Source organism: Mustela nivalis, assembly GCF_964662115.1.
Source record: "Mustela nivalis genome assembly, chromosome: 4".
Classification (NCBI taxonomy): domain Eukaryota; kingdom Metazoa; phylum Chordata; class Mammalia; order Carnivora; family Mustelidae; genus Mustela; species Mustela nivalis.
Window position 1 is genome coordinate 124,099,789 of NC_139023.1, and position 24,463 is coordinate 124,124,251.

The following is a 24,463-nucleotide window of genomic DNA, read 5'->3' on the forward strand; positions in this document are numbered from 1 at the left end:
AGAACATGGCTGTGAACTTGATGACAGAGCCATACAAATTATTCAATCTGAAAAACAAAGGAAATAAAGACTGAAAAAACATGAACAGAATTTTAGAGATTAGATGAGACATACCAAAGATTTCAGTACTAAAAGAAAAGAAAACTAGGGCAGGAAAAAATATTTTAAAACTTCCCATTTTCTTAGAAAGTACCAGCTTATACATCCTGAGAACTCAAAGAAACCCAAGTAAATACTTTTTAAAAACACACACATCTAGTTACTCTGTAGTCAAATGTTATGATACAAAATTTAAAAAAATTTTTGAAAAGCAGCCAGAAAAAAACCCAAAACAAGATATATTTAGGAAGGCAACAAAATGATTACCACTGATTTCTCACCGGAAATAATACAGGCCAGGAACAATGGAAACCTATAAAGAGTTGCGAGGATGAGAAGGGAACTGTTGGCCCCGAAGCATATATTCAGCTAACCATCCTTCAAAAATGAAAATGAAATAAATATTTTTTAGGTAAGTAAGACTACAGAACCCATGACTAGCGAAACAGAAATAAGTTATTAAAATTGAAGGGAAATAACACTAGAAGGTAATTTGGACTTATAGGAAGGAATAAAGATCCTCAGAAATGCTATATATAATTTAAGAAAACTGTATTTATTTTTTTCTTTTAATTTATTAAAAGTGGAAGACAAAAAATTATGTTTAAAGAGAAATTGTAACACTGAATTGTGAGGATTATATCATATATAAATGTAGCGTAATATGACAACAATAGCAGGATGGACGAGGGAATATATGGAACTACACTATCACAAGATTTCTATATTAAATATGAAATAGTGTAGTATCTAAGTAGACTGATAATTCATAGCTGCATCTTGAAATCCAGAGCAACTACTAAAAATATAACACAAATAAGTACAGCTAAAAAGGCAAAAGAGGAATCAAAATTGGACACTAAAACCCATGTGGTTAACTCTCAAAAAAAAAAAAAAAAAGGCAGGGAAAACATTATAGAGGAACAATAAATCAACTAAATAAAATGCAATAAACAGAAAACCCACAGCAACAAATCAGTCCCAAATTAAAAGTAAATGGACGGGGCACCTGGGTGGCTCAGTGGGTTAAGGCCTCTGCCTTCGGCTCAGGTCATGATCCCAGGGTCCTGGGATCGAGCCCCACATCGGGCTCTCTGCTCTGCAGGGAGCCTGCTTCCTCCTCTCTCTCTCTCTGCCTGCCTCTCTGCCTACTTGTGATCTCTGTCAAATAAATAAATAAAATCTTAAAAAAAAAAAAAGTAAATGGACTATACACTCACAAATGGAATAGAATTAAAAAGTAAACTGTCAGACTTGATAAAAAAAAGGTAATACCAAATAATTATTACAAAAGAGTTAATATAAAAAATTTAAAAAGTCAAAAATAGTTTGAAGAGAATGATAGGAAAAGGTACACCGTGCAAATACCAGTAATAAGAAAGCTGAGAAATCAGACTAAGCAAACTGCAAGATAAGGAGTATTACCAGGGGTAGAAACATTTCATAATGTAAATAGGGTTGAGACATAATGATAATAAATGTGTATGTGTCTAATAACAGAGTCATAAAACACTGACAGAACTAAAGGGAAGCGGAGACACATTCACAAACATAACTGAAGATTTCAACACCCCTTAGTCAATATTTGGTAAAACAACTAGACACAAAAACAATGAGGATGGAGAAGATTTCAGAGACATTACCAGCCACCTTGGGCAAACTGAAGTTATAGAACATTACACCCAATGTCTGCAAAAGTTACGTTCTCTATAAATGCAAATTGAACTTTCATAAGATACACTTAGGCTGAGCCATTAAAAAAACCTAAAGAAATTTTTTAAATGTGAAATCAAGTAAGATATATTCTCTGCTCATAACAAAATCAAATTAAAATCAATACAAAATTACACCTAGAGAAGATACAAATATTTGAAAATAAAACTAATCACCACAAAATAACCAGTCAAAAAGAAAATTAGAAAATACATTTAAAGGGGGTTAAGCCTCTGCCTTCAGCCCAGGTCATGATCTCAGGGTCCTGGGATCAAGCCCCGCATCGGGCTCTCTGCTCAGCGGGGAGCCTGCTTTCCCCTCTCTCTCTGCCTGCCTCTCTGTCTACTTGTGATCTCTGTCAAATAAATAAATAAAATTTTTTTAAAAAAAGAAAATACATTTAAAGAAAATATATTTTAAAAAATGACAGTGAAAGTGAAAGGCATCAAAAAAATGGGGTGCTCCTGAAGCAGTGCAGAGAGGGAAATTTGTAGTTGTCAATGGTTTTAATAGAAAGGATAAAAGGCTTAAAAGCAATGAACCCATTTTCTAACTTAAGGGGTATAAGTAAATTAAACCCAAAGCAAGTAAGAATAATAAGTGAAAATCAGTGAAATTAGAAACAAACAATAGTGAAAATTAACAAAGTCAAAGTTGGTTAGAAAAGTTAGAAAAGTTTAATAAAACCGGATAATGCCTATCAGGATTTAACAAGGAAGACAAAAAACATAAACTTTTTATTAGAAATAAAAGATGGAATGTTATGATAATCTCACTGTCATCAAAAGGATAAAAAGTCACAACCTCCCATTTATAAATTCAAAATCTTAGATGAAATGGACAAATTTCTTAATAGACATAAATTACCAAATTGATGAAACAGGGAATCTGAATACCAAAATATGTATCCAAAAATAAAATTTACTGTCAAGTATCTCTTCACAAAGAAAATTCCACATTGATTTCACTAGTGAATTTTCTCAATTAAGGAAAAAAAAATTGATACCAAACTTTCGGTTTCATACCAAACAAACTTTTAGAAAAAAAGAGGAAGAGATACTCCCCAACTCGTATGATACCCAAGCCAGATAATAACATTGTAAGGAAAAAATTATAGGTAAATAGCCCTGTAAATATGGATGTAGAAGTCTTAACAAAACACTAACAAATCAAATCCCACAATAAAATATTCTACCATGATCAACCAGATTTTATCCCAGGAATGCTTAGTTTGACATTTGTACATATATATGTATCATCTCCACACCCTCTGCTCTCTTCTCTCTCTCTCTCTCACACAGACACACAAAAAGGAAAGGTGGGAGATGAGGATGGTAAGAAAGCAAATGTCACCATTTCAAGATCCAAAATTTCAAGATATTTGAAGGAAGATAAGGCAGTAGAAGGAGAGGCATGGTATCAAGAGAGAGTGTACACAAAGTCAAAAAGTCCTGATCATAGTTGAATGTGGATGGAAACAGACCAATTTTTGACTCTTCCAATGAAGGGCCAAAGGTCATACATATGGCGAGGAAAGAGTTGAGCAAAAAAATAAATGGGAAATCCTTGAGAAGGTGGGTTTAAAGAAGATTCAGAGCACAGGACGATTTTTATAATGAAAAATATGTAACATTTAGATTATTGAAAATAGAAGTATGCAGGGGCACCTGGATAGCTCAGTGGGTTAAGCCTCTGCCTTCGGCTCAGGTCATGATCTCAGGGTCCTTCCTGGGATCAAGCCCCACACCAGGCTCTCTGCTTAGCAGGGAGCCTGCTTCCCACTCTCTCTCTGCCTGCCTCTCTGCCTACTTGAGACCTCTGTCAAATAAATAAATAAATAATCTTAAAAAAAAAAAAAGGGAAAATAGAAGTATCCAATATACCCCACAATAACATAAAAGTTTTGTGTTATGGTCTATGTTACAATCAGTAAGGAGAATATGGTCTCTAGATCACCCAGCAGCATAGAAACACTTCATGATCTAATATTGAGATAAAAAAGAAGTATGATACAAACATTATGTTAAGACGACAAATGTGATTAAAAAAAAAAGTTTAGAAAAACAGGCTAAAAGGAAATAAAACTGATAAAATAGTTACTATGAGATTGTGGGATTATAAATTGGTGTCTTATTTGATTAAATTTTGTCATAATATGATGTTACTTTAAAAACTTTAGGAATATAATTTTTCCCCCTTAAGTCAAGGGATACGGAAATGTTAGCAAAGAGCATTTAAAGCGAGGCACTAGTACCACTTTCAATAGTGTTCCCTTGAAATTCATGTCTATCCAGAACCTTAGAATGTGATCTTATTTGAGAATAAAGTGTTTGCAAATGGCAGTAGTTAAAATGAAAACATACTGGAATAGGTGGGCCCTAAATCCAATGACTGGTGCCTTTTTGTAGAGAAAAGAGAGGGAGACGCTGAGACACAGGGAAGAGAAGGCCACGTCATGATGGAGCAAAGGAAGGATGTGATGCTGCTACAAGCCAAAGAGCACCAAAGACTGCTGGTAACCAACAGAAGAAGCAAGGAAGGATTCTTCTCTAGAAGCTTCAGAGAGAACATGGCACCGCCCATTGGACTTCTAGCCTCCAGACTGGAGGCTTCTGTCTGGAGTTTGTGGCAGCTTGTTATAGCAGCTACAGTAAACTAACACGAAATCTGCTTGAACAGATCATTTTATTAAATATAAAATGACTGGGTTTGAGAACACCTCTTTTTCTTTTCTTGAATTTTTCAGAACAAATTAGGAAAGGGAACATCGAGGTCAGAAAGATTTATATCAAATTGTCAGCTTTACTGGCAAAGCTAAACTACGAAACCAGATTTGAACCTGTTGTCTACCGTGCTCATACTTCCTTGTCTGAACTGGAAAGGTTTATTTATTTAGTCATAACACACAGGAGTTACCCTCAGTCTCCCTCTGTACCACCTTCCAGGGACCAGATCTTTACACACATCACTACAGCAGAGGAGTGAGGAGAAAAAGAAAGAAGCTTAGTCAGGTACCATTCCATTCCTTTTCCCCAGTTTGCTCAAGCAGATTATGGAGACAGAGTGTTCTTCCCATTCTAAATGTTAGGTGGCAGTTCACTAGGGACAGTGCAATGTAAAGAGGGGAGGTCCAGTATTCTCTCCTAATCACAATACATAGTAAACTCCCTGATGAAATCCCAAAGGGTCACATTTACTCCCATTCTGGCAGATCCCCAAAATATAGGACAATGCCATGATCATTCAATATACCTTTGTTGAGTGAATAAAACCAAATAAATAAAATGACATTGGCTATATTATCCTTAGCCATAAATAATATAATTCAAAGATATGTGAATATGGGACACTTGGGTGGTTCAGTCAGTTAAGCGGCTGCCTTTGGCTCAGTTCATGATCCCAGGGTCCTGGAATCGAGTCCTGCTTTGGGATTCTTGCTCAGCAGGGAGCTTGCTTCTCTCTTTGTCTGCCTGCCACTCTGCCTGTTTGTGCTCTTTCTCTCTCTCTGACAAATAAATATATAAAATCTTTAAAAAAAAAAAAAGGTATGTGAATAAACCTATAAATTCTTACGATGAAAGATAGTATCACACAGATTCAAAAGGGCAACTTTTTTTTTCACATTTTACTTTCTCTGCAATTGGATGATTCATTTTATAATTACTGGTGTCTATAGTTTTCTCCTTTCTTAGCAGTACATAAAATAATGCTACATCTTTGTTATATCTTAGAGTTGGTGAAGTTTTAGACTCAGTGGAATACTGTATATTAAAAAAAAAACCACTTTAGATTTCCCTATCAACTGCTGAAGAAAACATGTATGACACACACAAACATCCACACATATGCACATGCATGCACACAAATATTCTCTTTTCCATAATTAGCTGCAAAGACCTCAGTTCAAGAGCACAAGCCAGCAATTCAACAGTAGTGCTAACCTCAGGATCGAGGGTTTCGGAGAACAATTTTTTCATAGCTTCTAGTTGTCTGTCACTTAGTTTTGGAAAGGGGGAGGGTGCAGAATGTGCCTCTAATTCTTCATGGAGGGCAGTGGTCTCATCTTTGCCTAGCCCATCTTTCTCCTCCCTGTGGCTGTGTTTTTTCAACATGCTCCGTGGACGAGGTAAAGGCTTAAAGTGCTTGTCTGCTTCAAGACTGCTGCCATTTTCTGTTGAAAAATAAACCGTTTTAAGGTGAGCATACCGAACAGTGCCCATGACTTCATCTACCACACTTCGCCGCCCCACTTCCTTCCTGTGCCTGCGTACCGTGGCTCTCTGTCCTGGAGAGCCAGAAGCAGCCCACAACCCTTCTCTACACAGAGCTCCCAGAAGCACAAATAAGCAACAGCTCACGATCAAATTTTCTTTATTAAAAGTAGTTGCCATCCTGGAAGGAACTAGCATACTTATGTTTTGTGAAAAGTTAACGCTTCAATTTTATGAACTCTCCTAACATGCAAAAAATTAAAAAAACAAACAAACAAACAAACAAAAAAACACCAACTATGCCCCAGTTTCTGCCTCTCTTAACAGGAGGGGGCTCATCTATGAGCCTTCAGCCAGTATCTGTGGCTAGGCTGCATACAGATTAGTCACATTCCCAGACTTGATAGTCAAGACAGTGACCATGGCCCTGTCCAGGGTTTTACAGATTGGGAGGGGAGGTGGTTCTAAACAACAGAAATTCTAAGAGAAAGGTAAGTTCTGTTACAAGTTCAAAGATGATGTCGGTACTTGGGGCAGAAGTGTTCGCTCTCCCTGGACAGAGGAATGAAGAACATTTATGAGCTGCTGCTTTTTGCCCATAAAACTTTTCTGCAGTTATTACAAATTTCTCAGTGACTATTTCCATTACTTCCAAGTTTAAAACAACAATCTAGGGCTGGTGTATGTCCAGCCCTCAAAATATAAGAAAGTTTTTACATAAACTTTTTGCCCAAATTTTACCTGTTAAGCATATTCATTTCTTCACTGTTCTACCAGTGTTTCCCTCTAACAAAATTTCAAACTAAAATAATCAGCATCTTCCTCCTCTTCATCTACACATGGCCTTATGAACACTGCTAGAAGACCCCATCATCATACCAAGTGGCACTACTATAAATGTTTCAATTGCAAATTTTAGCTGTGTTCTAAACTCTGGCGAAATGTTCAAGCCATCCCAGATGTTCCCTCTCTATCTAATGGGTCAGGATACCCCACTGATTCTTCTTGCTACATCTCTCATTTAACCCACTTCCTGCATCCCCACCCACAGCTCCTCATCCGCTCTTTCCTAGATTACTGCCTCGAAGGTATTTGAAAAATGAAAATCAGATCACATTACTCCTTTCCATAAAATGCCTCAATGGCTCCCCAGCGTCAAATCCTGTGGAATAAAAGCTTAAGGTCTTATGGTCTTCTCCAGCTGGCGCTGCCTCATCTACCCGCACATCCATTTTGTAATCTGTGTTCCAGAAATGGCAGGCTCACTGCTGTCTCCCTGCTGTGCCGCAATCCCTCCTGCTACCATACCTTTACCCAGCTCATCTCTCTGTCTAGAATGTCCACTTCCCGCTGCTTCTCCTGACAAATGCTTGCCTGTCTTTCGAGCCTCAGTGTAAGCAGAATATTATATAATGCCTAAAAGAAGGTGTTGAGTCAGGTTTTTTTTTTTTTTTTTTTGTAAATTGTGGCAAGAACAATTTACAAAATTGTTAAGAGGTAGGTCTGTAACCAGGTCTGTGGTTACAGCCTATCTTCTTAACAAATTTTAAGCGTACAATACGGTACTGTTAACTAGAGAATCAGTGTTGTACAGATCTTTGGAATATATTCACCTTCGTAATGAAACTTTACACCTGTTGAACAACAAGCCCCCTTTTCCTCACCCCAGAGCACCTGGCAACTAACATTCTACCTTCTGTCTGGAGGAGTGTGTCTATTTCATACATAAATCTTGGCTCTGACATTTACTAGCATTATAACCTTACATGACCATATCATCTCCACGAGCTCAGTTTGCCCATTAGTAAAATTAGTTAAGAATTCCCAAGGCCCCTGTGGGACCTAAGTGAGAAAATGAAGTGCATAGCACAGTGCCAGACTCATGGTAAATATGGTAAATGCTCTCAGTGAACATTAATAACTGTGGTAAACTTTTCTTTCTTTCTTTTTTTTGTTTTTGTTTTGTTTTGTTTTGTTTTGTTTTTTTGGTTTGTTTGTCACTCCTGTTTTCTTTGGGGTAGTCTCTCCTCTTCTCCATCCTTATAATTCTAGTGGGTTAACAAACATCTCCTCCGTACCTCAGTGAGAGGGGTGTGCCCACAGTATATGTCACCCTCCCAGCTTATCACAGAAACATCATTTCTCCTGTCCACAGCAGATGGTCAGGTCAGTATTTTTCTATTTAGAGTTGGAGGATATGCCTTTAAGGTCACAAGGCCCAAAGGATATGATTTGGGGACTACTAGTGGCATTCTTTCCTGCCAGGTGGAGGGAAGTCTGAGACAAAGAGACCCAATGACAAAAATATAGGACCAGTGGATGGAGTAACTGGGCCAGTGATAGGGGTGGGAGGAGACAGTGAGGAGGTCTGGAATTCAGGGAGGGAAGAAGAATTAGAAATAGAGAATGCAGATCACATAAAACTATGGTTTACAAATTTAATCAGATCTAAAGAGAGGTCTTTTGACATCCATGCTCAATAAGGTGATAAATTTCTTTCCACTGAAGTTTGAGTCAAGTCATTTGCAACCAAGACTCCTGACTATGGGTACTATTATTTCAGTTAGAACTATTATTGCCATTTCCTCCAGGAAGCTTTACCTGATGCCCTCAAGTAAACTTAGGTGCCTCCTTTCCTGCGTTCTTACTACACCTTTTATATACCTTCCCAATAAATGGTAAAGTCTTTGCTACAGTCTAAATGCTTGTGTACCCCTCAAATTCTTAGGTTGGAATCCTAAACACAAAGGTGATAATATTAAGGCAGTAGGGAGGTGACCCCATCACAAGGGTGGAACCTTCATGAAGGGGATTATAAAAGAGCCTCCAGAGAACTCTCTTGCCCCTTCCACCATTGTAAAGACACAATGTGAAGTCTGAGATCTGCGGCTCTCACCTGACCGTGCTGGCACTGTGATCTCAGACTTGTAACTTCAAGAACTGTGAGAGATAGGTTTCCATTTTTTAAAACCCATCTAGTCTATAGTACTTTCATATAGTGGCCCAAATGGACTAAGATAGTCTTGGAGGATCGGTACTATGTCTTTTGGTTTTTTTGTTTTGTTTTGTTTTTGGTACAATGTTTTTTAATGTCGTATTCTTAGTTATCATCACAGTGCTTGTAACATACTGAAACAGACTGTATTTATAATAAATATGTATGGAAAAATAAAATAATCTGCTTACGAACAAATGCTAAGTAATAAAAGCATTTAGAAAAGTGCTTTATGCCAGATTGTTCTAAATACTTCAAATATATAAACTCATTTAATCGTCTCAAACCTTTAGTTCAGGTTCAACTATTACGCCCATCTTACAGACAAATAAAATGAGGAACAAAGAGGTCATATGCTCACGGTCATAAACTCTAGTTTGTGGGATTAAAGCAAGGGCACCCTGGCTCCAAAGTTCATGACTTTAGTCATTTTAATGTTAAAATAAAAGCAACACATCCTGCAAAAATTACTTTCTGCAATCATTCCCCATGTGACAGTTGCTCAATCAAGTGAAGAATCTAGTTACTGCACTTTTAACAAAAGACAGCAAGAACAAAGTAAACTTTCAGGTTCCAATATTTTTATAAAGCCTTAATTGCTACTTGGCAATGTCTCACATTAAAAACACTAAGTTCCAAACTTCATAAGAAAAAGAAAAAAGTCTAAAAATTCAGAAAAGGATAAAGCTTAACTTGTGAACCACACTCTTTCTTTCATTAATGAAATCATTCACTTCAATAAAATACTTATTGAATTGTATATGCCAGGCACTAAACACTAATCTCAATTTTTTTCCTCAATCTGAAGAGTCTACGAATAATGACTTTAATATATTTTATACCAAAATTCCACTCCACTCCTAGAAGTACTGTCAAGCTTTCAGAAAGAAAAAAAAAAATACAACTATACATTTTAAAAATGCTTTCTTTCCTAATTAAGTGTCAATGACTGTTTTTGGTAATTATTTTTATATAACATAAAATAAATTACAAATGGCTAATGACATTAAAAATAAGTATTGCACATTTGTGTCTAGTATTTAGAATCTTGGTGCCATCTTGTGGTTTAAAGACAGTATTTCTTTATTAATTTTAATTTGTCACAGTTTTCTTTTTAAAGTGTTTATAGATTATTGATGATTATCCACCATCCAGTTCTAACTAGATACTTCTACATAAGACTTTTTAGCTTCTGTATGCTTACATTTTCTTTTTTACCTAATGAAAAGCTTTTCAGAATCAAGCAAATATGGTAAATACAATCCACAAAATAGATTTCTAAATTTACTGGAACCAGGTAACACTGTCTGCTCTATCCTTCTTGAAGATTCCCCATTCTTATTTTTTTATCAATGGCTCCAAGAAGTTCTCCCACTAAGAAATCACTTTAAAATTTCTAAAATTCTTTGTTTTTCCAATAATACCAAAGAACAGACTGTAGGATGTACTTTGGGAAATGGTGAATTACTAGATTACTCACCAAGTTCCATTATGTCCCTTTCTCTCCACTTTTGGTGCTATTCAGTACACCGGGAAGGTACATTCAGCAACTTAATTCTGTTTCATTATGTCTTGTGCTTATATTTTTGGTAGAACTATATAGTTTCTGAGATATACTTCAATAGATTCTTGAAACAATTCAGTAGAACAAGAGCAGGTTTTATCCTCCTCCTCAAGAGGACAATAAGGCCTACCTTATTTGCCAAGGTCACATATAATTAACAATACAATGGCTCTTCTCCTAGTAGTTCCTGCTCTGTTCATATTTGAAAGTCAATGGGATTGTGGGGGAAGGAGTGGTTCCCTTAAAATTTCTGAAATAAAGTTCTGTGTGATGTTACTAGTGATATCTAATATGTGAAGTATGAAATATTTACCAGTAGAATATTTGATGATGATATAAAGGAAAGATATTTTTATGAAGGTTAGTATCAACAAATATTTTTTCTATAAAACAGGAAAAAAATGCCTAGAAGACACCAAAACCTTAAACTTCTATGCCCGTTTCTGTATCTATGGTGGCCCAGGGGACCTCTTGAGAGGCTGGTTCCTGCTTCACTTCGTCTTTGCTCCGTGTCTAGAGCTCAGTAGAATTGCGAAGAAATGACTCTACTCCCAATCACACCAGGAACTTCCCTTCAGAAAACTGAGTTTGAGTGGATTTTCCCAGGGAACAGAGAAAAACTAAATGGGGATTCTGTTTCCGTAAGGCAAGCTGGAGGCTTAAATAACAACACCAACAACAAAACTCTCTCCCTTCACATTCTCAAATGTCAAAAAGATTTTCTGGCAAATGATGGCATGGAAATGATTGAAGGACTAGTTCCTTCCTGCTGTAGCTAATTTCTGGAGTGTAAAATGGATTAGAAAGGACTGCATTGCAGTCCCATCTCTAAAAACAAAACTGAAGCCCAAAGGCCTCAGAAGGCTGGACCTAGAAACTTTGGGAGCCACAGCTGTAGAGGGCAAGGTACTCTGGCCTTCTGTTAGGCACCAGCATACATGCAAGACTAACATGCAACCTGACATCAGAATTATGAGTTTTCTCTGTGGTTCCATTATTTTGCTTTATGACTCTAAATTACAAAGTTATGCCTATTTCTTAAATATTTACTAGCTACCATATAAAGATATTTTGTGATTATCTTAAAATAAGTTTTCAAGGGGCACCTGAGCGGCCAGTGGGTTTAGAGTCTGCCTTCAGCTCAGGTCATAATCTCAGGGTTATGACCTGAGGAAGCAAGTCTCCTTCTCCTTCTGCCACTATCCCTCCCACCACGTGTGCTCTCTCTCATTCTCTTTCTCTCACTCAAATAACTAAAATCTTTTTAAAAAATTAAAAATTAAAAATAATAAATTAAATAAGAGAAATATAATTATAGTAACATGAATTACCTGAAGATTTGCCTTTGACTGGAAGAATTCTGGGTTTAGGTTTCATTTTAATTTCGTCTTTTTCAATTTCCTGGTCTTTATTTTGAGATTCAGATAAGGGAGTTCCAGCCATATCTCCACAGCCTTCAGGGGCCATTTCCTCAACATTTTTGGTGGAGAATACTGCCTCATCTTCCATTATGTCACTATTTGATTTCCTGGTTTTCAAAAATGACAGTTTTGGAGAATTCTTTTCTTCATCATCTGATAAATGGAAATCATTCATCTTTTTCTTATCCAAATTTTCATCTACTGAGGTGTCAGAAAAATCACCTAAGGAAACTGAAAAATGGAAGAGAAAAAATGTTTTCAATAGCCTTTTTAAAGCTGTGAAGGTCATATTAATCAAAAAGATTGTCTTAAAGACTAGAAATGAATTTACAACAATGAATGGACAAGTATCTGCAGCTCTGACACACAGCTAACTTAGGCAATTGTTATCGATATTTTTGGGAAAAAAAATTCAATTTCATTAATTTATTCAAAACATACTTAGTGAGTGTGAATTGTGTGCCAAACTTGCTCTGAGAAGTTATTCAAAGGTTCCTCAAAATAAAGATGACTTGGGTTATTTAAATTAGGTTTTGGACTGTAGAGCTTTTATTTGCAAATGACTTCATTATATAAAATCAAAAACACCGGTGAGTGGAAGATTTTACTAGTTAATTAAATTATTACTAGCTAATTAAATTATTTTCCATAAAAACTTTGGTACTACAATTTCATCCATACTGAATATTAGATTTTACTGTGAGAAGAGTATTAAAGAATGCCAATTTAACTATACAGCAATGCTTTCACTACTGTTCTGATGATTTTCACAGAGAACATTAAAAATTATTCACTTAATATTAAAGTATAAAGCGCTGAATTTCAAGTTTGGAATTCTGTGTGCTTACATCTGAAACCTAAAATGTTAATATTTTTACAGTACCGAAAGAGACAAAATTAAGTCATACCAGCACTGATATGCTAGGTTTTTAAAACTAAACCCCTATTACAGCCAAAAGAAAATCTGATTTACAAAAAGCATTATAAAAGTGATTATGACATGCAGTAAAGTTTAGTTCTCTGGGCTCTAGTTTTTAATTCGCTGTAGAGTCTCATACGGTTGGCACTGTTGTGTCCAACATGGTTTATAGCAGACAGGTATACTTTTACTTCAAAACTGCTATCAGTTAATTTATATTTTTAGTATACACCATTCAGAAATAAACAAAGATAATCATACAACTTCTTGAGCTTCCGAGTGGCTTTTTGCTCACTAAAAAGTTGGAAATTTAGAACCAATTATTTAGAACCAGTTATTTTGACATAAGTGATTATTTTTGAAGGGATGAGCTAAACATAACTAAGGAAACAAAAAGAGGAAAAGTGGTTCACTTTTCCACATTGACACATACCAATTTCGTCACTCTCAAAGTCATCTGAGTATTCAGAACTCCTTTGCCTGGCCGAGCGAGCTGTAATTGCTTTTATTAGCTCATCCTGAAACAAGATAATTAAAATCAATTTCCATCCAAACATAGAGGTCTCATATTTAGAATTAATTCTTTAAACAAACAACACTTGATTAAAAACTGCTTCAAACTCGGGTTTCATTCATATAACAAATATTCAATGAAAGCCTACCTGAATCCATGCACCCAAGCCCTCAGACTCAATGTGTAACATCACAGACAAGCCCCTTCTCCTTATGGAACTTACAGTTCAACAGGAGGAGATAGGCAACAGCAAATAAATTAGTTACAGGGTGTAATTAAGGCAGGAGAGTAATAAACAAGATAGGACTCAATTTAGACAAGATTTATTACAAACTGGCATTTTGGAAGAAACTGGTACTTTTTAAGATCTTTTGTTTTAGCACACTGCAGTAATAAATGTAATACCGCAAACTTAGAGGCTGAGTTCAAAACTGTAGTGACTGGATGGAAAAAACTGAAATGTTATTATAACAGAAAAAAACTACATGCAAATTTAAAGTTTCTATATAACTTAACTTTTAAAAGTTGATTTAAACTTTTAACTTAGTAAGAACCTAGTAGTGAAGCTAGTTAAATAGTCTGTAAGCCACACAGAAGAGTTGGTAAGTAACACTTGAGCCCAAACAGGACCACCTGATAAAACATCCAAAGGAATTTAAAAGAAAAAAAAAAAAAAAAAACATCCAAAGGAATGTAAGATATACTCCTGTGTTACACAGGGCCCTTTGTAGAATCATTTCAAATCCAACATTGCTAATACAATGTTTACCTTTAAAATTACTCAAAATAAAAACGTTTGAAATACTTACCTGGAAAGAAGTCCTTTTGGTGACTTTTGGACTCTTTGTATAAGCCAAAATTGTGCTAAAAACTTCATCGGACATAGTGTTTTTTAATTTTTACTCTACCTTTATAAAACAGCTAATAAATAATAGGAATAATTCAAACTCTGATGATATCTGAAATAAAAAACAAATCAGACTTTTTTGCATATTTGAGTATTTCTATTACTACTCCTTAGTGCTAAAAAAAAAAAGAGCAAACAAAAAAAATTAAGAAAAGCATCTCATAACATTGTGCTACATATTCACTTAAATATTTAGCGTCCTTATAAAGAAATATAAAATTTTCACAAGTTTATTATCAAAAAAAGGAAAAGTCAAATTGAAGTTATCCTGAAAGAATTAGCAATTATTTTAAGGATGAGCAAATAAACGACTGTAACAGCTTAGTATGGTAAAATGTTGCCAGTTAAAATACACCACCTTATTTTTCACTTCTGTTCCATACAGAAAATATAATAGTGCCCATGAAACAGCCATACTTTGTTTTAAAGGCGATTGGCAGCATTTTTAAAAGATAGAGCTAGAAGGACAACCAAAACAAGCAAGCAAGCCAACAAGCAAAAGCTTGCGTACAGCTCTAGTGAAAGACAAAGATCATAATGCTACACTTCAACAGCGATATAGATATGTGTGTGTATGTATACATACATACACACACATATACATATCTATCTCCCCCCCCCCCCAATCTCTCTTCCCTCTCGCAACAGTGCTCACAGGGCTAGATAAAACAAAACGAAGTTTCCATGATAGGCAGTATTAAAATCACTGCACGAATGGGCCCTTGAACTTTTCCAGTGCTCGGAGCCGAGGCCTGGGCTTCGGCTACCCAGCCGTCCGCCGCAGCGCGCCACCAGGGACCGCGCCGGGCCGGCCGAGTGGCGCTGGGTCCCAGCCGGCTCCGCACTGCACCGCGCCGCCTCCCCGCCCAGCTCCCAGCACTCGCCAGGCCCGAGCACACCGAGCGCCATCCACGTCCCGTTCCTCCAAGACCCTCCAAGACCCGCGTTCTATCCCACCCCAGCCGATCCTACGGAGGTCTACCGCCTCCCACTGAGCTCCTGGCCTTGGGCCGGAGCCTCCCGCCCTGACCTGGGCCTGCCGGCTCTCGGGGACCGCACCGGACTGAGCACCTGACTGAGCAAAGGGGAGGGACTAAAAAGCGGAGATGGGAGACGGTTGCTAGGAAACCGCGTCTCCGGAAGGAAGTGACTTCCCAACCGCCAGGTCTCTCGGGTCCAACGCCGCTCTTCCGCCTGAAGCGTTGCGGAAGGAACGGCTGAAGGAAATGACGTCACCCCTTTGGGTCCCTGGAAAAGGGTGCACTGTCGTCCGCAGCGCTACAGCTGTTGCCTAGGAGACAGGCCCCTCCGGCTCCCACCCGGAACCAGGAGCCTTGTGTTTTCTCGTGGAGTGAGATCCTTACCTCCACCTGCCGCTTGAGCCAAAGCCCATTTACCGTTTTGCCAGAGTTGGGATATGTAGTTCTGTGAATCGGAATAGTGCACTGACAGAATAGCTATATAGTGACATTTGCGGGCTGAGGAGAGGAACTGCTCTGTTGAATCCCGATACTCCTTCCCTATACCCGTGTGATGTCAGGCAAATTATGCTCCAGTTTCCTTTTCTGGGAAAAATATAATGATGATGATAGCCACCTTAGAGGGTTGCTGTGAGTGCCCAATGGAATAACGCAGGTGGGATACCTGTAAGGGCGCCTAGGATTGCATTCAGTCAATATTAGATACACTTTTTATGCAACTCAGTCACAAAGCACCTGGAAAGAAATCATCTCTTGTGGACACAGGCGCAAACCCATTCCAAGTATTTCTTTAATGTAAAGCTTCCCCCTTTGTATGGGAAGTGGATAATCTGGTTAAAATCAAACCAGTCAATAAACAAAATGGTCTAATAGTGGAGCACCACATGCTGCTAAAGGAACCCAGATCAAGATCACTTCATTAGCATAGGGAATCCTTCAATAAACAAAAGACAAACACTTCTTTAAAGACTTCAAAATAACATGGATTTTGTACTATTTTTAATTTAAAAGATATTTAATCCAAGCTAAATTGTCCAAATAAATATATTGACCAGTAATTAAAGTTGTACCTGATATTTTTTCCCATATCTCTAAAATTTATTGATTTTTCACTCATTCAACAATTATATATAAACAAATCCCATTGAGATATATGGTTTAATAAACAAATGTATTGAAAACTAAATGTGCATAAAAAATATGAAATTTAGTTAAAAATTATGCTTTTAGCAACATTTACAACATTTACAATTCAACTTTTTCAAAATTGTGTTTGGTTCATGTTCCACTTGTTTGGAAAATGAAGTTTGATCAACATTTGCTTAATTTTGGAATTTTCAAACATTTTTGAGTGAGATTTCTCATTCCTACCAGTTACTGTTAACTTTCTAATTCATATAAATTATTAATAAATAAGTATGATGGGGTGCCTGGGTGCCTCAGTGGGTTAAACCTCTGCCTTCTGCTCAGGTCATGATCTCAGGGTCCTGGGATGGAGCCCCGCATCAGGCTCTCTGCTCAGCAGGAAGACTGTTTCCCCCCTCTCTCTTCCTGATCTCTGCCTACTTGTGATCTCTCTCTCTCTCTTTCTCTGTCAAATAAATAAGTAAATAAAATCTTTAAAAAAAAAAAAGTATGATTCCATTGTGGTACCTGAGCCCACAGTGAGAAGACAGGATCTACATCATCCTAATATGCGAAGTCCTAATTTGTTCATGTTGAATATTTATATCCATCCAAAAAAACTGTTCATTTTTAATCCACCTGCCTAATATGTAGTTTTCATTTACATGTGATTTAAGAAAATAAAAGTCACACAAAATATTAATGAAAAAGCCTTTAAAATACTCTTTTCCATAGAACCCACTGGATTTTTAATTTCAACTTAATACAAAATAATTAATAAACAATATCCAACTATGACTTACAAAGCTATAGTAAACAAAAGAGGTTAACCTGACCTCAATCTTATTTCTACACAAAACCTAAAGCACAGTATTTTCCTACTGTTATCCTAAGCAGTAGAATATTATGTACTTTATCAATATTTTCAGGTAGCTTCAGTATAATATGTTAAAAATGACATTATATAATACCTGAATTAATACTATGATTTTATCTAACACATAATTTGCAATAAATGCATAATTGTTGTGTGAACTCATGCATAAACAAATAGCATTTTAAATGAAAAATAATTTTTGAAACATCCCCAAAGGCCACATATACTCAATTAAAAAAAAAGGCACTACAACACACACAATTTCAGTAGCTTATATAACATCTTCTCTTTATTTTGTTTTTCTTTTTTCAAGTATATATTTGATCTCAGAAATATTTGCTTAGCAAGTATTTTTTGAGTTTATGCCCTTTTCACTTCTCAACCTTGCCTTCACTCATTCATTCATTCATTTGGTACATCCATATCAATAACATTCTAGGTCAGATCCGGAGAGTTCAAATGTAAACTGGAGTAGGTCTCTGCCTAGAGATCTTATAGACCAGAGACAGCTGGAAGGTTGGGTAAGCACACAGTGATTATGCATTGTGCTAATTTCTCTGTAGAAGTACAAAGAGAGAAGGTCTCAAGAGAGAGCAAAGAATTCTTCCTGAAGACACTACTAAGTTTTCACAGAGAAACTAAGTGTGAGTTGATTAATGAGTTTAGGAAGTAAGAGAGATCAGAAGTATATTTTAAGCAGAGGAAATGGTCTATGAATGTGAAGTCTATCTCATTGCAGATATAAGAATTTGAACAAAATGATAGTGTGTTGCCTTTCAGGTCACAAGGTGAATGAGAAGATCTATTTCCAATCATAAGGCAACTGAGGAATGACTTCTTCAAAAGTTCCCTGCCCTCCGCTCAGCAAGCAAATTATTTATTGTCTTGTGACTGACAAGCACAAGTTAGAGACGAAGGATGTACTCACAGCCAGTCCTGGGTGAATAAATAAAGCACATGTCCAGCATTTTGAGAAGTGCACTACAAAAAAGCAAATCTTCACTGATGTCAAATGATAAGGACTATATATACATTAAACACTGAATGCTCATGCTGGAAGAGAATGAGAGTGAACAACCAAGATGCAAGTGCATTACTCAATGCCAGTGCCGACTTCCGGGGTGAGAACTTCTAGAAGGAAAGTGTCAGAATCTTGAGGAAGCCAGTGATAAACAACTATACTGATTAAAAGTGTTTATCAGCTTCCAATGAATGAAGGAAACCAGCCACTGTTAGTCTATTATACCAGCATGTCTAATGTACCATCTTGAGACTCAGGTAGTTTTGAAAAATATTATTCAACTTGATAATCAGGTAGTTATTTTCGTCTGTGAAATGTTGGACAAGATTGGTTTGTTATATTGACTTTATGATGCTACTGAAGTTTTAAGAAATCTTCAGTTTTATTAATGTTTTCATACAGACAATGAAATTATTCTTACTTTGGAAGTTGAGCTAGTGTGTTCTTTCTTTCCTAATCTATTAGCCCACACTGTGTAAATGGTTTTACATGTCATTTCTTCCAAGTGTAGCGCCCTCTTTCATCTATCTTTTTGGAGTTGCTCAGTACCTTCCTGCTTTGTGCACCTTCACCTTAAGACAAATCTGATTTGGGGATAGAAAAAGACAAACTATTACTGTTTTTGCACAAAAAATGCTTGAGTTTCTGAGGAATTAAGATATAGTGTTGAGGAAAGTCCAGGCATTGGTCAGTCAGAGTTTCCTTGTAAAAGATCACCCCTTTCAGGATGTTCAAAGAAAGAGAGGCCAGAATCCAGCTGTAGGTAGTGTGAATAAAACAAATTTTTCAACACTATGGAGAAAATATAATTTTGCTTTAGCATTTCACTTCTGTGAGAATATAGATTTTCCCTAATCTGGGAAGTCTTCCAGGTCAAAAGAAATCCGTGGCATGCATTAGTAACCTACTTCCAAAAGATGGCAGCAAAGGATTTAGCATCCTGGAATATAACAAGAACATGATCATTAATATTTTGGGGATGTTTTATTATGCTTAGAGTGATTAAAAATTACACTGAAAAATAAGCTACTTTTAAAATAATTTTATAAAGCTTTTTGAATGATCAACCTTTTCCTTACATTAGAATGTTAGGAATTTATTTAATGTGACAAGAAAATATTTTTTTTTATAAATATTTTTAAAAGACCTGCATAACTGCTCATACTCCAAGCTATACTCTACTCTCCTGAACTCAGCCGTGGTCATTGTTAAGAGTTAGCATTCTTTTACATACTATTTTTCCTATTCACATTTAAATGTCCAGGTTACACATAACCTGGTCTTTTAACTTGAGTATCTTTTCATGTTAATTAAATTTTAATTGTGCATTACTCTATGGTTATACAATTATGGATATTCTAAAATTATTATTGAATTCTCTTTAGATTATTTCCAGCTTTTATGAGAGCTGGAATTGTTGGGTCAAAGTATAAGTACATTAGCTGGCTTTATATTCATTTCCAAAATGCCTTCTACAAAGGTTTTTACAACATATGCATAAGAACATAACATAAGAATAGTGTTCACCTAAATTTATTCATGACTTAGATACCTTATTGCTCCCTTATAAGAAGCAATTGTGTAGACTAAACGTTTCTTACCATTTTATTGTATAATTCCTGGGTTAATTGTCTCTTTTTAAAAAATGTCATATATTGGCACCAAATAAAAAAACTACACATCAAGTAAAAACATGAATATAAAATATTTCCTTCAGTTTTTTAAAGGAAACATTAATGGTTAAAGAAAAAAGGAATTATTTTAAAATCTAACAGAAAAATATTCTTCTGGAGGTAAAAATAAAACATTTCAAATCTCCTAATTCCATAACTATTACTCCTAACATTAGGAAGGCACTATTTAATAAAGTGCTCTTAAGGAGATCCATCAGGTCACAGAACTGAAAAATAACATAAATTAAAACTCTTCATGTTTAAAACAGGCAATGATGAATGCTAAAGCATTACTAAATAGTTTACGTAACTTCAAAGACACTACATTTGCCCAATCGAGGATTCAATTTTAGGCATTTTATATACATATACTGTAGCCAAACTTAGAATAAACATTTGTAAAAAGTTTCTATTATGCAAGCTTCTTAACCTTAAAATGAACTTTTGTGATTCCTGAGTAAATATATAAGGTGATGCTTTTATTCCTTGACTTGGATTCAGATGTCAGCCTTTCATTTTAAACAGCATGTCCGTACAACCCATAGCCAGCTGATTTTTTTCTATTATGGAGGAAAAAAAGAGGAATGTATTCTATAAAAATCCGATGCAGGCTTCCTCTTTTTTTTTTTCCCCCTGCATTACATATTATAATGTTTCTTTTCCTTCTATAATGAAAGCCCACGAAACTTTCCCTTTAGGATAGCCAATACTATCTGTTAGATAAGATAAAATTTTCCCTATTAGCTGCCAGTGAATCTATTTTTTCCCTGTTTTTTTATTATGTTGGTTTTATTTTACATTTTGAAATGTTATATGTCAGGGGTTGGTAAAGTGATGTCTAAAAAGGTTTCAGATCGTCCAGATTTTGCTTTTCTTCTTCTTCTTTCTTTTTTTTTTTTTTTTTTTTGGAGAGGGCAAAGATTGCAAAACCTAAATCTTTTGGAAGTTTGGACTTACCTTTTTAAAAAGGAAATCTCACTGTTTTAGATGGAATGAAGTAATGAGACATGATTTTGCATCTGGTTTATGAATATCAGTTTCGAAGTTTATATTTGAGATTCTTTTCTTTTAGACAAAGCAATTTAAGAACATTATGTCTCACTTAGAGAGTTCTGCTGTCTAAATGAAACTGTGTCACCCTGCAAGAATAAGTTAGAATCCTAGAATGCCATAGAAATAATAACATAACCCTTGGTATATGAGTTGACAATGTTAAGGGAAAATACATATTGGAATACTTCTAATGACGTAGATGGAATACACCAAGATCTGATACATGTTTTCATTCTTAGCTTTAATTATCACAATTTTATTCTTCATACTTAATCAAAATGTGCTATCCTACTTTATATACATCGATTCTAGTTCTATGCTGCAGAATTTCAGAGAATAAATCTAATATTTCTTTCACATGACAAAATTTCTATTTTGGATATATTTAGCATATTCTCTCTCCCCATTTACCTTTTTCCTTTACTGCTATTTTCTGTAGTTTCAAAAGTCCATTATCATCCTGGTTGTTCTTTTCTGGATAATATAATTTGATTTTGTCCTTCAAAAGTTGTGTCTAAAGATAAGCAGAATAACAACCTAGATGTGGTTTAACCTATGTAAAGGAATGATTCCTTTCTAAGGCATGAAAACTGCTAACAGTCTGAGCTTATGTTGATGTCTTTCCAGAAGATGGGTTCTACCATTGGTTCGTGTTGTGGACTTGTATACAACCAGATGCTGTGATTTTTTAGGTACAATATGATTCAAAAGAAACTTTGAATCAAAATGTATGTGATATTTTAATGTGTTAAATATCATTGTATGGTTTGGGGCAACTCTTTTAAATCTTTCACTCTATAGAAAACTTCTTGAGTTCTTATTTTGTCATCCAGCATACAATTTTTCACTTTTGTATTATCTTTAAATTTAATAAAGATATGTATATGGCAAGGATATTTACTACAAATATCATTAGACGGGTGCCTGGGTGGCTCAGTGGTTAAAGCCTCTGCCTTCGGCTCAGGTCATGATCCCAGGGTCCTGGGATTGAGCCCCGCATCGGGCTCTCTGCTCAGCAGGGAACCTGCTTCCTTCTCTCTCTCTCTCTGCCTGACTCTCTGCCTACTTGTGATCTCTGCCTGTCAAATAAATGAAATCTTTAAAAAAATTGTAAAATGTTTAGAAATGATACCTAAAAGAGTAACTTTCACTAATTCAAAACCTCAGAAGTTGTTCCAGATAGCTATATTTTTATAATATGAAGACCTATAGAAACCTACCCACTTATGTGTTTGTATTTCTGAGATGTTTAAGAGTATATTATGATCATATGCCTTTGATAATTTGAATTCTCAAACAAAAATGGACATTTGGGCTCTTTCCATAATTAGAGAAATGGGATTACCACTTATATGATATATAATGGAATATTACTCAGCCATAAGAAAGAATGAAATCCTGACAATTGTACTGACATGGATGGAATTAGAGAGTATTATGCTAAGCAAAATAAGTCAAGAGAAATACCATATGATTTCATTCATGTGGAATTTAAGAAACAAAACAGATGGAGGAGGGGGACAAAATTGCAGAGGAGTAGGGGACCCTATTTCAACTGGTCTCCTGATTTGAGCTGGATATCCACCAGAGCACTCTGGACACCCATAAATCCTGCCTGAGATGTAAGATTATATATGTTTGGATCTCTATGGGACAGCAGATCATCAGTTGAGAGGTACAAAAGACAGAGGTGGGATTGTGAAGAAAGATATCAGGAGGATAAACAGAAGGGGGAGGGAGCCACCAGAAGGGAGCTATTGGAAAGTAATACCCCAATGCAAAAGTGCCCTGTGCTTGGGGACCAGTGATACCTTGGGAACCAGTGGCTGTGGGATGAGGAGGGACTGATAGTAATACTCAAATAGAACAAAAGGGCTTAATGGACAATTGCTGGGATGGGGGAGGGGAACCTTGTCTGTGTATCTCTGGAAAGTTGAATTCTCAAACAAAGATAAGAATATACACCCAGGAAGAACTGAAATACCCTTACTCACCCATACTGAGGGATTATAACCACCTTCCTGCCACCCCCCCCTTTTTATTTTGGATTGTTTTTTCTTTTGTTGGTATTTTGTTTATTTGTTTGATTTTGTTTTTATACTTTATAAATATTACTCTTGGGACAAAAGATATGGATTTGGCTTTTTTTTTTCTTTTCTTTTCTTATTGGTGGTGACTTCCTATTCTTTTTTTTTTTTTTAATTTTATTTATTTATTTGAAAGACGGAGATCACAAGTAGGCAGAGAGGCAGGCAGAGAGAGAGAGAGAGGGAAGCAGGCTTCCTGCGGAGCAGGGAGCCCAATGCGGGGCTCGATCCCAGGACCCTGAGATCATGACCCGAGCCAAAGGCAGCAGCCCAAACCACTGAGCCACCCAGGCGCCCCGTGACTTCCTATTCTTCTGAAACTTCGAGGATACACCTTGCCTGGATAGTGGTTGAAATTTTTGACTGTACATCCCCTCAACCACAACTCAACAGAATGACAAGGAGGAGGAATTCTCAACAAAGAAAAGACCCAGAGACAATGGCCTCTCCAGCAGATCTAATGGATATGGATCTAAGTATGATGTCAATAGACTTCAGAGTAGTAGTTATGAAGACAATAGTCAGCTGGAGAAAACTATTAATGGCAACATAGAATTTAAGGGCAGAAGTGATAGCAGATTTGGCAAAACTTAAAAACTTGTATCAATGAGATACAATCTAATCTAGATACTCTAAGAGTTAGGGTAACTGAGGCAGAAGAATGAACTAGTAATCTTGAAGACAGACTGATGAGGAGAAGGAGGCCTGGAACAAACAGCTTAAAATCCGTGAAGACAGAATTAGAGAAACAACTGACACCATGAAATTCTCCAGTGTCAGAATTATTGGGATCTCTGAAGTGGTGGAGAGAGAGAGAGGACTAGAAAATATATTTGAACAAATTGTAGCTGAGAATTTCTCCAACCTGGGGAATGAAACAAGCAATCGTGTCCTAGAGTCAGGGAGGACACCCCCCAAGATCAGTGAGAGTGGACAAATGCCCAGGTATACACTAGTAAAACTTGCAAATCTTAGAACCAAGAAAACCATTTTAAGGGCAGTTAGGGGGAAGAGATGCCTTTTGTACAGGAGGAGGAACATCAGAATAATGTCAGACCTGTCCACAGAGACTTGGCAAGCCAGAAAGGGCTGGAAAGGCATATTCAGGTACTAAATGAGAATAACATGCAGCTAAAAATTCTTTATATGGCAAGGCTGACATTCAGAACAGATGGAGAGATAAGAAGCTTCCAGGGCTGGCAGACACTGAATGATACATGACCACTAAGGTGGCCCTGCAAGAAATATTAAAGGGGATTCTATAAAAGGAGAAAGACCCCAAGAGTTATATAAAACAGTGATAT

General features: G+C 36.3%; 1 protein-coding gene across 1 annotated transcript in view; it reads right to left on the reverse strand.

The window, feature by feature from the left end:
• Window positions 1-15,444, reverse strand: part of MAP9 (microtubule associated protein 9) — a 32,886-nt gene extending 17,442 nt beyond the window's left edge. The window contains exons 1-5 of the mRNA XM_082728461.1: window positions 15,374-15,444; window positions 14,246-14,395; window positions 13,356-13,440; window positions 11,914-12,234; window positions 5,754-5,983 (exon numbers count right to left, since the gene is read on the reverse strand). Coding sequence (XP_082584587.1) covers window positions 5,754-5,983; window positions 11,914-12,234; window positions 13,356-13,440; window positions 14,246-14,320 — 711 coding nt within the window. The 5' untranslated portion in view covers window positions 14,321-14,395; window positions 15,374-15,444. The remainder of the gene's footprint in view (window positions 1-5,753; window positions 5,984-11,913; window positions 12,235-13,355; window positions 13,441-14,245; window positions 14,396-15,373) is intronic.
• Window positions 15,445-24,463: the final 9,019 nt, after the last annotated feature.